Genomic DNA, 15956 nt, shown 5'->3' on the forward strand with positions numbered 1-15956 from the left:
AGGCAGCGAGGCTCTTATCTAGAACAGATCAGATCAGAACTATAAGAATGAAGGAGGGATACTCACGGTTTATGATTCCTGTGCCATTTTCAACTTTACTCTTCTGTGCTCTCTTGAACTCTTTGAGGGAGAGGTAGAGCACTCTGCGCACCACTCTCTCCTCCGACCAGGGGATCCCGTCATTATCGTCCTGCAAAAAACACAGAAATCAGTCGTCAAGAAATAGACCAGAAATGACACATGACATCGTCAGTTATCATTTTGGAGATACAAGGTTTTGTCTGACAGCAACAATAGGTAATCATATGGTCAACAATCAGTAATATGGTACTACAGCTACAAAGCTAACAAGCTAACACAGGTACTGACTGATGAACTCCATAGAAAACATATCGGACAGAAAATACTTTCTATTATTCTACTATTCTCACAGCAGTAAAACAAAACTAGCCAACATGTTTATACGATTAAAACTTCAGCAAGAGTGGGAAACACCACATGTTGGGCTGGGTATTAAAATTTGGTACCAAAAAGATGTCTCGGTGCTACCAAGTACCGAAATGTCGCAAAAAATGTGTTGCCTATTTTTAATACTTTGCATTAAACCTACATAAAACGTTTAAATCCTGGAGAGCATGCACAGCAAGGCGCCCTGATGCACACAAACTCTCGCGCTATCTCTCCCTCTCTCACACTGTCTCTCACTCACTCGCGCAGTCCTCCCTCTCTCTCGCTTGCTCTGTCTCTCGCTCAGTCACTGTCTCTTCCACTCTCGCTCACTATCGCTGTCTCTCCCTCTCTCGCTCACTATCACTGTCTCTTCTTCTCTCGCTCACTATCACTGTCTCTTCCTCTCTCGCTCACTTGCTCTGTCTCTTGCTCACTCGCTGTCTCTTCCTCTCTTGCTCACTATCGCTGTCTCTCCCTCTCTCGCTCACTTGCTCTGTCTCTCACTCACTCGCTGTCTCTTCCTCTCTTGCTCACTATCGCTGTCTCTTCCTCTCTCGCTCACTTGCTCTGTCTCTTGCTCACTCGCTGTCTCTTCCTCTCTCGCTCACTATCGCTGTCTCTCCCTCTCTCGCTCACTTGCTCTGTCTCTCACTCACTCGCTGTCTCTTTCTCTCTTGCTCACTATCGCTGTCTCTCCCTCTCTCGCTCACTATCGCTGTCTCTCCCTCTCTTGCTCACTTGTTCTGTCTCTCGCTCAATTGCTCTGAACGCTCTCTTACACTTGCACAGTCTCCCCGTCTCTGTCTCTCGCTCACTCGTGCAGTCTCCCCGCTCTCTCGCTCTGTCTCTCCCCCCCTCTTGCTTACTCGCTCTGTATCTTCCTCTCTCGTTCACTCGCGGAGTCTTCCCCTCTCTCGCTTACACGTTTGGTCTCACGCTCATTCGTGCAGTCTCCCCTTTTGTCGCTCACTCACTCGCTCTATCTCGCCCTCACTTGCTCTGTCTTTCCCTTGCACTGTCTTTCGCTCACTCACTCTGTCTCTCGCTCACTCGCGCAGACTCCCCACTCTCTCCCTCTCTCACTTTGTCTCTCCCTCTCTCACTCACTTGCTTCGTCTCACCCTCTCTGACGCTGTCTGTCACTCACTCGCACAGCCTTCCCCTCTCTCCCTCACTCGCTCACTAGTTGTCTCTCCCCCTCTCGCTCTGTCTCTTCCTCTCTTGTTCACTCGCGCAGTCTCCCACTCTTTCGCTCTGTCTCTCCCTCTCTCGCTCACTTGCTCTGTCTTTTGCTCACTCGTGCATTCTTTCCACTTTCTCACTTCTCACACTTGTGCAATCTTCCCCGCTCTCGCTCACTCACTGTTGGCAGCTGATGGCAAGATGCATGAACAGGATTCAAACCAACAATCTCCCGATCATAGCCTAGATATTACATGATTTTTTACAGATGCACAATGATAAAATAATTATATTGATATCGGATAATGCCTAGATATTTTAAACTACTTGTTGACATTTTTATTGTATGTCCGGGAGAGGAGCTTCTGTGTACAGCAAATTTCATGTATTGCCACAGATGCTCAATGGGATTTAATTTAAGTCTTTAGGACTTTGACTGGGCCATTCTAACACATGATTGTTTAGGGTCATTGTCTTGCTGGAAGGTCTTCAAACTTTTGCAACCTCCAGCCTTGTCCTGTATTTATCCATATTCCATTCATCTTCCCATCAACTATGACCAGATTCCCTGTCCATGCTGCCATGTGCTTTGTGCCAAGACAGAAAACATATCGCTTAAAGCTTAGCATTGGATACAATACAGAGAGGTCTGTAGCATAAACAGAAGGAAACCACTGCAATCTCAGGCCTGGTCTATAAATAGTGCAGTTAGCCATAGTGTTCTAAAGCAGTGCAAGCCTAGGAACAGCACGTGTCAGAAAGCTCTTCATTACTGTACATACTCCCTGCTACCCAAACATGTCTCCTCAGTGTTATCATAATACACCATTCCCCCGTAGGTGAGTTGATGTGCTGGAATAATACACATTCCTCACACGGTGGCTAAATGGACATCTAGAACTCACTGGATTCTATGCCAGCTTCACCTTCTGGCTATTCTCAAATACTGTAAAATCATAGCACCCCTTTCACCGTCCACTGGAAAGCGTTCAGCATAACGGAAAGCCTTCAGTATACTGTAACTGTGCTCCTTCACTAAGGAGCTTTTAAAAAAGACTGTGAATAAACTGCCAGGCAAGTGCCCATCAATACCAGAGTTTTATCAATAATTTTAAAAACCTTAAAACGTAGAAGGAATTTAATGAAATCCCATTTTATTCATCATTCAGTCTTTTTTGCATTGGCCTCTGATGGCAGCTCTACAGCATTATAGGCCAAATACAGATAAATGATGGTCAGTAAAGAGGACATGACCCTCACAGCACTCAAGCATTGATCAGCCTGGCCTAGACAACAGAAACAAAGGAACTACTAGAGCAGTCTTGAAGAGATGCCAATTTTTCTGTTTTATCCATGAGGGAATCCACCACTCAAATCTACTGTAGAGGCTTGAATAACTGTACAATAACTGTGCGTTCCAGTATTTTTTCTCATTTTCTCCTAATTTAGCTAAACCAATTGTCCCACCCATCAGCTGATACTCTACTCAGCTGTACACTACCCATCATCACTGGTGATGCCACAACACCAGGAGGGTGAAAACTAGCACTTGCCTCCATCTCTTTTCGAACAACTGCTGCTGAGGTAGCATCACATTGCTAATGCTTGGAGGAAAGTGCAGCGACTCGGTTCCTAGATAGATAGATAGATAGATAGATAGATAGATAGATAGATAGATAGATAGATAGATAGATAGATAGATAGATAGATAGATAGATAGATAGATAGATAGATAGATAGATAGATAGATAGATAGATAGATAGATAGATAGATAGATAGATAGATAGATAGATAGACTTTATTGATCCCCAATGGAAAATTTTGGAAGCAGGTGCGCCTTATGTATGAAAATAGACCAGAAAATAGGCCTTCATTGAGAGTGTGCCTTAAAATCTGGTGCGCCTTATAGTCATAGTGCCAGTTTCTTTCAAAGGAAGTCTTAAGCAATTTTCAACAGGCACACCTTTGATAGAAGCATCATCGATTTTGAGAGCTAAGGGCTCTAAGAGGCTGCCACAGCAAGTTTTACAGCTTGAGTCACCAGAAAAAAGGAGTGTTTTCCAAGGGTATCTTTGTGACCTAGCAGACTGGCTAACACCCAAACTTGCTATCATTCACAGGAAACTCTACTGTCTGCTGTCCACCCCACACAGTTAAAGGCTCTCTGCAATTAACTGATGGTTTAAGCAGGAAAATTAGTCAACGGCAAGACAATTGATGACCCATAAAACTACAACTCAACCAAAAAAAAAAACTAAAAGCTAGGCTAACCTTCGTTTAAGGCAGATTTATATTTCTGCATTGAGTCAATGCTGAATTTACAGCATAGGTGTATTCATGAAATGATTTTGTCTTTACACAAAATCACTCTCATATAAGGAGATCTCATCTGCTCTATTCTTGCCAGTTTCAGTCCCTTTCAGAATGAGCTGTTTAAGGGCTCTGTCACTTTTATGCAAATAAGCTGTTGCTGGCCACATACCATGGTTACACTGAGTGTTTGCCACACGTTAGTGTCAGCTTGTGTTTAAACGACAATACATGATCAAGCTAGTTCTTGCTTGATTGCCAGTAGGTACAGATTCCTCCCTCAAACAAAGTCTGCTGACTAATTCTACTGTGTACTGTCTGAGGTTTTCAACCAGCAGGCCGTAATGTTGTTACTTCAACTGATCTAGTGAATGGGTTCTGGTATGGGGTTGACCTGTGATGGGTGGTGCCAAGTTGGTTCTCTGCAGGTTTCCGTATTGTGAATTCACAATAAGGGAGCATCCAATCAGCTTACAGAAGCAAATGATGCCTGAAACCAAACTCTTTCAGCTGATTCAGAGAAAACAGATGAATGGATCTTTTTCGTATTTGGGTGAGTGTTCATAGTTATAGTGTACATGTAGGCTACAGCGTAGATTCAATGCAAAAGAATAAGTTGCTCTTTAACAGAGTGTGATTTAAAAGATCAAAGTGTGTGAAATGTAGATGTAGAAGATGTAAAACTAAACAGCTCCTATCTTGTCGTGCACCTGAGTCCAGTTCTACAGGGCACTGCACTCATCTCAGACCACAAGTTCCCCAGAACTACTACCTGATACTACAGGTGCCACAGACACAGGGGCTTTTTCTATTACATTCCCTCTACTTAACCAACAAACACCCCTCTTTCAGAAGGAGGCGAGGGGTCAATTCAATTTCCCAAGTCACTGGGACATTAGATAACTGGGTTACTTCCTTTCACATTGGAAAAGAAAGTAGTGAGGCCAAAGGAGTGGTTCTTTTCTTTGCCCAAATCCACAAAAATTGGCCAGTCCACTTGAAGGGAATGTTGCCAAGTCACGTTTTGTGCATCCTCTGCTCTGGCTGCCTCCAAGGACACCCCCGTTCTTGCAGTCTGTTCTGTACACTGTGAGCCTGGACTTTTCTAAATGTACCTTTTTATTTAAAGCACATCACCCAAAACCAGTTCAATACAATGATCCAAAAGTTGTAGAAAATGGTCATGTTGCTCTGGGTTCTTTTGTGACCTCCTGGATGAGTTGTCAATGGCCTTTTTAGTCATTTCGGTGGAAAGGTATTTCCAGTGTTCCATGTCTTTTGTCCCAAATTACATTTTCACACAGGGCCAGGTTGGTTGGACTGTTTTATTTATAATTGAACGTTGCACTGTATGTTCTCCCTTCTAAACCTTAGTTTTTTCATGACATCATTAAGTGCTGCTAAATGCTTTATTCCAGGGGTGTCCAAACTTTTTTTGTTGGGGGCCAGAAGGAGAAATATAGTCACGGGCCACAGACTCTGTAATATAACAAATAATGAAATATACCACTTTAAATAATACATTTTCCTGATTACTTTAATTTACACACCATTTTACTTGACTTCTTTATCTATATTTGACAGTGTTGTGCAAACTAAGATTTTTCAAATTGATGTTTCATTTCATGATGTTCTTAATATTAAACTCCTTAATTACGGCAACTTTTAGACTCATTTGCCCTTTTTCTGCGCTAGAAATGCGCACTTTCTCCGCTTTTAGACTCTTTGGCCCGTTTTTCTGCTCTAGAAACGCGCACCCTCTCTGCTTTTAGACTCTTTGGCCCGTTTTCTGCGCTAGAAATGCGCACCCTCTCCACTTTTAGACTCTTTGGCCCGTTTTCTGCGCTAGATATGCGCACTCTCTCTGCTTTTAGACTCTTTGGCCCGTTTTTCTGCACTAGAATTGCTCTCTCTCTCCGCTTTTAGACTCTTTGGCCCGTTTTCTGTGCTAGAAATGCGCACCCTCTCCGCTTTTAGACTCTTTGGCCAGTTTTTCTGCGCTAGAAATGCGCACCCTCTCCGCTTCTAGACTCTTTGCCCCGTTTTTCTGCGTTTTAGCAACTTCTTGCTAATGTTGATGCGGTTATCAAAAATTCATGGGCTCACAGAAATCCACAGTCTGCACATACAGTCCTTTATCACAAGCAAATGAGCATTTTTTTTGTAACCTTTCAGCTTGTGCCATAAAGTATAACAGCAGTCACAACAACCTGGCAACCTTATCACACACACACTCTCTCACACAGCACTGCCAAAAAGCCTCATTATTGGCATCAGTAACTACAGTACAGAGAGCAGCCAGTCAACCTGATACACACATCTTACCGTGTAGACATATTCCAGTGCCAGTCTAATTGCATAATTCAAACGCAGTTCATTCCAGGTTTATGGTCAATTAATTAAACGCTTTGCATTTATGTAGGTGTGATTTCACCTGCCGCTATGCATTGCCCCCTTTGAATAAATGAAAGAAATAAAAATTAAAATAAAATAAGATAAAATAGAAAAGAGACAAAGCAACACAGACTGTGCATCCCTTGACATCCAGACGAATCCAGAGCCCTTGTCTGGCCGTGTGCGTGTCTGTAAAATAAGCACAGAAGACACAATATTCAGGAGAGTCCCTCAGAGCCTGATTATACCACTATAGGCTCTGGGTTTGCTTATCAAGGACACTTTGTTCTCAGCGACAGCACCCTCCACGCGTTCACCTAGCAGTGAAGACAGATTGTTGCAGACCGAGCCAAGAAAGCCGAGCTCCACCCCATAACAATCCCCCCCATGACAACAGAACAGTGCCAGCCCGGATGTCTCGAAAACTGCACGTGTCCCTCTCTCTCTCTGATGGCACCCTGCGTTCTCTTGTCCCCGTCTCTAATACCTCTAATACAGATGTGAGACAGATCCCAGGGTGATGTCTGCAGCACAGGGCGTCTATGAGCTGATGTAACGGAGCCGAGCTGCTGCGCTGTCCTCCAAGAGCACTTATTGCTTGGCAATGCTGCATCAGCAGCAGTTCGAAAAGATGCGGTGGCTGGCTTCAGGAGGAAAGGAGGAAGCATGCACAGGTACCCTCCTGGTATGTTGGGGCATTACTAGTGATAGGGGGAGTCCCAATGAGTGGGTTCGGTAATTGGCCGTGTAAATTGGGGAGAAAAGGGGACAAATTAGAAAAAAATAGCTCCGTAAGAAGCATTTCAAGGTACTGGAGTGGCCTAGACAGTCTCTAGACCTGAACCCAATATTTCCATTCCCAAAACTCTATGAAGGGAGCCGAAACTCTGTGTCGCCATGTGACAGCCCTGAAACCTGATAGAAGGTCTGTATGGAGGAATGGGCCACTGCTGGAGCAGAATTAGCATTAGACACTAACCACGCTAAATGCTGGCTCTTTCGCCATTCAGAGGTGAGTATATCGGACTGTAGCCTGCACGTTTACAGTGTTAAAACAAGCCAGGTGGGACAAACCGCTAGCTAATATCGCCCTGGGTTTACAGAACAATTCTTCAGTGTAGCGCTGTCAGGCGGCATTTATTAGCGCTAACCACAGCTAGCTGCACCCAGCCTTAGTGGAAATCTGGAAATCTAAGCAGGAGAGAAATCTGTGTAGATTAACATCCAGCACTTGTTTGACTTAAAATAATTTTTTTTAAAGAACTACAGTTTTGTTTACTTAGCTTAGCTTTTACTTGTTGAATTAAAAGGAAAACATGATTACACCCCTGTTCCTTACTAGTGTCGCATAATGCGCCTTTAATCCGGTGCGCCTTATAGTGTGAAAAATACAGTACCACTGCTGATCCAGGAGCACTCCAAAGACATGTCTTTTTTTGACGGAGATGCTGCAACCTAGACATCATTCAATAACAATATGGCTTCTGTTAGATTTGCTCTGTACCAGTCCAGCAACTGTCCAGCCACTGTTCTAACAGTAGCCAGAAGACAATTTCCCTAACACCTTGTACTCATCAGATAAAGAGGCCGTTTGCCTTCATGTGTTTCTTTTTACTCAGCACATGCTTGCAGACAGCAGCAGAATGTAATTAACACCTGCACCCTGGGAAGCCTGTGCTCCAACCAGTCGACACCAGACACTGTGTTTGCAGCAACACGATATGCATATTCAGAAGCTCAGGAGCTAAACATTAAAAGAATTCACACACTAAAGCTAAGGTAGATTCTGATTGAAGTTTACTACAGTCGCTTGTAGAGGTGACTTGCATATTGTATATTCATATCAAACATAATTTGAATATCAAGTTTTAGATGACTGAGCCAAAGCTCTATATTTACAGCGCATGACTCAGTGATTCCAGTTTTAGTACAATGTAACACCTATCTAAATCTAGGGATGTCCCAGTTTGTTTTGCCCCAGATCTGGTTCAAGTAGCTTTTTGCTGAGTACAGCCCAGTAAGACTCAATCAGATCTTTGTGTTTCTTTAAAAGCACAGTCTCACAATAATTGCATTGTGAAGTTACATGCAATATACAGAATTTGTTGCTGAATTCAGTATTGCCCATTAATATGAACTAGCTGGAAAGTCAACTTTGTTTGAAAATACTGTTTATTTTAGTCATATTTAACTTACATATAATTTAAAACAAAAAATCTAAATTCAGTGTTTAAATACTCTTGATAAACGTTGATACACTGCCTATTAAAAGGGTTTTTTTTGCATTAAAGATCTGAGAGAATTCCTGTTAGTGCCAGCACCATTGGCAGAAGGCTGCACAACAAAGGATTTCAACCACTGTCATCCAGTCCACTCTTATATACATTCTAAGTTGTGGATTGTGGAAAATGCCAGAGTGTGCTCTGGTTGAACACAGTCACAAAAACAAAGTAACAAAACTGGATTTGGCACAAAATAGCCAGTCTCTGATCCATTAAAATAAGCAAGGACTTGATCAAAGAGATCACTTTTCTTGTTTTATACTCATCGTCAAAGAAAAAGTTGAAACATATCCAAAAGTCAGATTGCTATATTCTATTTGGGGGGGGAAAAAAAACAAAAATTAACAGGAAAAAGAAATAATTCAAAATACAGACTGAAAGAGAAAATTCTTTATCATATTTACAAAAGCAAAGCATTGGTATAAAACACACTATAATCACACTATATCACAATTTTTACTAAAATGTTATGTTCTCATTTGACCAAGATTCAAAAAAGAGGCAAAATTCACTCCGCCTCGTCTCCTCTGCAGTAAACGAAACTCATTTCAGATAGAACACGGCTACAAATATAACTATATAAATCTCAGTTCAGTTAAATAAACTTAAGATGAGTAAGGACATATAAAGTTAATCAAATATTGTTAAATATAAAGGATAGGTTGAGGTTTTGGTGTGTTGTTTCCATGATTTGAAAGTGAAACTAATGTCAGTTAGTCAGTAGAGTTATCCATTGAAGACAGAGAATATATATTCTGGTGGGCCCAGGCCAGAAAACCAAGAAATTGGCCTGGCTATGCGGCTGGCCATGGTATAGTATCTGTCATGAGCATTGTCCTGTTGGAATAGTGCAGGTGTGCATTCAGAAATGGAAAGGCCACATTAATGTAATGTCATTTTAATGTAGATTCCTATGCTAGGCCATTTTGCTTCTTCAACACATCACCTTCAAAAACTGTCTGTCCACGTGCTGCCTCATATATCTCACCCCTGGAGAGCTGCCAATGTTACAAGATAATCAGTATTATTAGCTTCACCTCTCAGTGCTTTTAATGCATTGGCTGATTGGTATATTTGTAGTGGGTACAGTAAATACAGTAAAACTGAATGCCAAGGCACAGCTAAGTGTTACACCACCACTGCTCACAAAGCCAGATTTCTTGCATTAGCTGCCCAACTGGGTCTTAACGTTCTTTCAAAAGAAGAATAAAAAAGGAATTACATTCACACTGTATATGTTAAAAACACTCCCCCTATAGCGCACAGAGAAATGTGCCAAGACTTAAATGGGCCGTTAAAGTAAACGAGAGCAGAAACCAGCGCAGACCGAACCACACCTTCACCCAGCACGATCCGCTTAACAAAGGACTCCGGCTGCCGCTCTGCAAAGACTAGTCAAAAATAGCAGTAAAAGGACACCAAATCCTGCTGCCAGCCATTCACACCATGACGACAGTTATAAGCGGGTTATTACTGATAAACGAAGCTGTAACTCCGACACCTGACGAACTCAATACCAGACCAGATAAAAAAAACAGTGTATCACAAATTCAAAGACATGTGCCTTAAAGGTTTCATTCAATTGTTTTTTCATTCATTTCAAAATGTCTACTTGTGGTCTCCAGTATGAATGAATGTCATATATGCTGCTTTTGTAAAAAAAAAAAAAAAAAAAAAATGTTCCGGTGAGCCAGTATAACAGTGCTTTAGTCCAGTGGAGGAGTGGAGGGTTGGGGGGATTGGGGTAAGATAGGAATTCAGCTCTTGCTCATGAATATTCATACATGCAAACATATCGCCTCTGATTTGCATTTTTGCATTTTTCTAGATTTTTCGGACCCTACATTGGGTGGTCCAGCGGGCTAAAATGCTGCCACTATAATTGGGAGGTGGTCTGATTCCATGTTTATGCAGCTTGCCATCAGATGCCAGAGCCCTGAGAGAGCACAATTGGCCTTGCTCTCTCTGGGTGGGTACAGTAGATGGCGCTCTCTCCCCTCATCACTCCTAGGGTGATGTGGATCAGCACAAGGCGTCTGTGAGCTGATGTATCAGTACTGAGTCGCTGCACTTTCCTCCGAGTACGCTTTTTTATTATGTGATGCTACTGGGCAATGCTGCATTAGCAGCAGTTCAAAAATGGGCAGCAATTGGCTTCACACTTGTCAGAGGAGGCATCACTTGTGATAGGGATACACAACTGGCTAGCAGCTGATTGGGTGGGACAATTGGCCACATAAATTGTAATACTTGTATTTTAAATGACACCACCAATATAATTATGATTGCATTTTACATTTCTTAGATTTATTCTTTTATTTACATTATATATCTACTTTAAAAACTTGCATCTTTAAAAGATTGTGTGATTAAGCTGATATATTATATAATATATATACATTATATATATTAAAGAATGGGAAAACTGTCAATGTAAGATGGTAACTAAAATATAAAGGTGTAAAGTAACCTTACAGCATTGTCCAGCTAATGTTTCTAGTTTTCCCAGTGATGTACACTGGAGTTATGTTACGTGTTTATATAATAAGATAGATCTTCCAGAGAGGAAGAACTTCCAGTTTACATTACACAATCTTAACAGTCTAACAATTAGACTGTAAACATGAACCTGCCAGGTGTGCCCTTTGGCACAGTCTTCAATGATGTTGTGTAATATTCCCGAGCAGATAGTGAGAGATTACATAATGGCAACCATAAAGCAGCCCGGCTACTGTGTACTGCTGCTTTTTCAGAGTCCAGAACACACCAGCTGCTGCGGATCTGCCGGGGAATCGTGATTGACAGTGTGGTAATGTCTGGGCTGATTCAATGAGCCAGCGTAATGTGTTTGGGGAATGGCATACATTTTCAGTTTCGGTGTATAGTCAGGTAATAATGTCTCTCTTAGAGACGCCACTCTCTCTCTCTCTCTCTTTCTCTCTCTCTTTCTCACACACACACACACTCTCTCTCTATCACGGTCTCTCTTTATCTCCCCGAACTGGCAGGACTCGTCTAGCTACCTACAGGAACAGGATTAACACTAGGGATGCACAATCGACAACCAAAAATGTATGGAGCACATTGTAAGCCAAGCCCTCCTTTTCCTTAACAGGTAATTAGTCACCACAGTCCACTAGCACAGCCTGTACTAACTTAAAGAACAACATATTCCAATACATTTATTTAAACACCCCATTAGAAAGACAGTTACGTAACATTTAAATATTATTTATAGACTCTGACGAGTGTGAAAGGCCTTGGTGTACATTTGTTTTACACATTTTTAAGCAAGTCATTGATATTTTAAGGAAGTTTTCAGCTATTTTTTTTTTATCAATTTCTATATCCATCTTCAAAAAAAAAAAAAACAGAAAAAAACATCTGAAGCAAACATTTTAGTTCCCTGCTTGTTCAGTAATTATGTAATTCAGTAATTAAGTATTTTTAGAACTATTTACCATTAAACATTTTTAATGTCTTAGCAGATATTTTATATATAATAGATATGTTTGCAGTGGTGGCCCACCGCTGTTAAATTATTGCAGATGCTTCAAATGTTTATGAAGTTTCATAAGATCACAATTAAAAGCCTTACAGCTTACAGCCAGGGTAAAGCCTTAAAGTACGGTTGTGATGAGACACTTATCTCACAAGACAAGACAAGATACAACATAGTATGCAAACACTGCAGCTGGTTTTACCCAATAACTTTTCTCCTGTATGATATATTACACAAGTCTCTTCAGACCAATGAGGGTTTTGTAATCAAAAGGCAATCCTCCTTGAGAAATTAATACAGTCCTGGCAACCTATGACCGAATCCCTACGTGTTACATTTGCTTCATTTCGCAAAGTTAAAAGCTCTGCTGCTTGAAAGCGGGAATGATTTTGGCACTATTATGTTACCGAATTCAGTACCCCCGCCAGGTAACTTGACTATTTTTCATTATTTCTCAGGAGTCAGCGTAGAATCATAGGTATTTTCATTTTCTAAAAAAAGTTAAAGCCAAGAAGACGTTTGTGCACACTCATAAGAGGGGTTTTTAAGTGTGCCCTATAGTATGAATAATACGGTATAGTCTTTGTCTAATAGTATTAGTGTGTGGTATGCATGCAATTGGGACACAACCTGTATTTCCAGTGGAGGAAGCTGTTAAAGCCTGTTAAACAGGCTTCTGAGCCTGTGCCAAACTATTCTACATTCATTCTTGTGATGTGTTTACAGTTGTTTTGCCAGTTTCTTACTGGGAAACTTACACATATCTGTACAAATCTTTGCTAAGCTAGAGTCACCACAAAGCTAAAGTCACCAAGTCATTACAAGTGGGAAAAAATAGCTTTTAGAAAACACTTTAACCTTCAGTTAAAAACTGACTCTAGAAATGTAGTTGAGGCTATATAATTATTTTATATAGCAGATTTTCTATAAGAATTGTGTATCTAAGTAATAACACAGACTCTGGCAGTATCTAAGCTGAAGGGTATCTGTGAATGGTAGCCTATCCACACTATTCACACAAGTGGGAGATGATTTTTGAGTGAGCAGCTAAGCACTTTCGGATGTCGATCTGAGCAACAGCATCGGCTGAAGGCTCTAGATGTAATGTAAAGGTAAACATGTTACTGCTCATGTAATATATGCTGAAAAATATCAATTCAAACAAACAGATCACCTGTAGCAAGGGACAAATATTTACTCACAGCCTGGCAACACACTGTAGATGTCTGGGATCAAGATATGGCTATGGCCTTTACACACATTGGAATTTAAACACAGTCATTATAACCTGATGATCGCCAGTTAGAAATTGGGATTATGCTGCTTCCATCAGCAGCCAGAGTCTGAGAGCGGCTGTTTTGTTGCCAATGAAACTGGTGGATTGTCGAAAATGAAAAAAAATGATACCTCAATATCCTTCAGCATATTCTTAGCTAGATGGATGATAAATGGACACAAGGAAGACATGGAACCAGGTGTTTCAACATGGTGAAGAGCACAAACACAAGAGCTTTGTCCACATTATCACCACAAGTGTCTCGAATCCAATTTTTTTTAATGTGTCACAGCCCTAATTTTTTATGTGAAATGTAATCTTTTTAAATATGAGCTAGTTTGCCCTACGTAGTTTAGAATGTGAAGAATCAGATTTTCATGAGTGCTTTTGCTGTTACACATGTGCTTTAGTGCAACAAGATAAAATTCACACATATCACACTATTTTTGCAACACATTCCAAACATATTTTTTACGATTCACACTACAACTCCTTTCCACTGGTGGTGTTGATTGCCAAATACACACAACACAACCTGCCATGTACTCAAGGAAGTATACAAAACACTAAAAATAAATTTAGGATTAGTTGGATACGTTCAGGATCAGGTTTAGGTGTAGGTTAAGTTTAAGTTTAAATGGAAGGGAAGGGATTAGACATTCTCTAACCAAAATCATTTTATTTCTCATTGTCTGGGTTGCATCAACAATTTGTTCATATGCATGAGAGTTGACCTGTATTTAGTTGTACTAACACTGTACTAACACTGTACTAACACTGTTGCTCTTGAGATCTGACTGCTCGTTGCTGCACAGCAGAGCAACAATGGAAGAGGCATGCATAAATGCATCAACATGCACAGACGTTCCTTTTCAGGGACATATTTGTTCACATTACAGACAGATAAAGGTCACTTACATTTACGAATGTGAACTGTCCAGATAGCCAAATCCCATCTGAGCAAAAATTCAGAATTAATTAAAAAGGCATGTATTATGAATGTAGGTGGTTGTGGAATGAATCTAAATTAATCTAGTCCACCATTCAAAAAATGTCTACTAAAAGTGTTTGGTCATGGTGCTAAAAGGATATTTAACTTAACATTTGTCTTACAGATTTCTTATGTTTTTGCATTTTTGTCATACTTACATTTTTTCAGATTATCAAAAAACTTCAATATCAGACAAAGATAACCTGAGTAATTATTAAAAAAAAACACTTTTAAAATAATGATTTCATTATTTAATGAATTAAATAATGAATTGTAGAACCAAGAAATGACTTAAAAAGATCATGTCTGAAACAATAAGTAGAATAAAAGATTGAAAAACGTTATGCCTCATCTAAAAAAAAAAATCCAAAACAGATGATAAGATAATTATGTCATTGACATCTATCAGTCTGGAAAAGTCATTCCTAAGGCTTTGGGACTCCAATAAATCACAATGAAAGCTATTATTCTCAAATAGAAAAAAAAACAGGGAACTGGTGAGCATTCCCAGGAGTGACTGGCCTACTGGAATTACTCCAAAAGGCCATGGACAACTCATCCAGGAGGTACCAAAAGAACCAAGAACAACAATATCTACAGAAATCCAGAACCCAAAAATAAAATAGTATTCATGTTAAAGATATACAACTCTGGAAAAAAAGAGACCACTTAAAAATAATGAGTTTCTTTGATTTTACCTAATTGGACACCTCTGGAATATAATCAGAAAGGAAGATGGATGGTCACAAACAATCAAACTAAGCTGAACTGCTTGAATTTTTGCACCAGGTGTAAAGGCATAAAGTTATCCAAAAGCAGTGTGTAAGACTGGTGGAGGAGAAAATGACAATGACGATGCATGAAAACTGATTAAAAAACAGTTTTTGCATTATTTGAGGTCTGAAAGCTCTGCCTCTTTTTTGTTATTTCAGCCATTTCTCATTTTCTGCAAATAAATGCTCTAAATTACAATATTTTTATTTGAAATTTGGAAGAAATATTGTCCGTAGTTTAAAGAATAAAAAAACAATGTCCACCTTACTCAAACATATACCTATAAATAGCAAAATCAAAGTTAACAAAGAGTTGTATGTTGTACACTCATTTCACCACATAAGCAGAAGTGTTCAAATACATTAGTAAAACACCAATATTATAAAGCCATGACATTCATACCCGTGATGAGTGTATGTAAACGTCCAAACACTACTGTAAATAGCTGAAATCTGTAATTCTGTCGTAGTATTGGGGGATCTGACATTTCCAGCTTTGTTAGGAAACCCTGAACAGCCAATAAACAAAGAAAGTCACATGTAATTTGTAAAGGTGGCAGGGTTATAGGGGGATTGCCCATAACCCTGCACAAAGTTTTATATCCAAGACAAAGCAACCTTTGAGAGCCTGAGTGTGTTGTGGTCGATGTGTGCATGTGTTTGACAGGCCAGTTGTGTGCTGATAAGACAGACACTGACAGGCCTCTTTTATATGACTAAATGCCCAACAGCAGCTGGGTCTAGCCCACCGCACTCCAACAAATTACACTTTATGACCAGCTGAACTCACAGTGA

The 15956-nt window shown here is 40.3% G+C and overlaps 1 protein-coding gene and 1 long non-coding RNA gene across 3 annotated transcripts in view; both read right to left on the reverse strand.

The window, feature by feature from the left end:
* Window positions 1-15956, reverse strand: part of LOC125802491 (uncharacterized) — a 479356-nt gene that overhangs the window by 416293 nt on the left and 47107 nt on the right. The gene's annotated exons all lie outside the window — the stretch shown is intronic.
* Window positions 1-15956, reverse strand: part of jarid2a (jumonji, AT rich interactive domain 2a) — an 89894-nt gene that overhangs the window by 69711 nt on the left and 4227 nt on the right. For both annotated transcript variants that reach the window (XM_049480718.1, XM_049480717.1), the window contains exon 2: window positions 67-190. In XM_049480718.1, the coding sequence (XP_049336675.1) occupies window positions 67-190 (124 nt within the window). The remainder of the gene's footprint in view (window positions 1-66; window positions 191-15956) is intronic.

The sequence above is a fragment of the Astyanax mexicanus genome, chromosome 6, assembly GCF_023375975.1.
Source record: "Astyanax mexicanus isolate ESR-SI-001 chromosome 6, AstMex3_surface, whole genome shotgun sequence".
NCBI lineage: Eukaryota > Metazoa > Chordata > Actinopteri > Characiformes > Acestrorhamphidae > Astyanax > Astyanax mexicanus.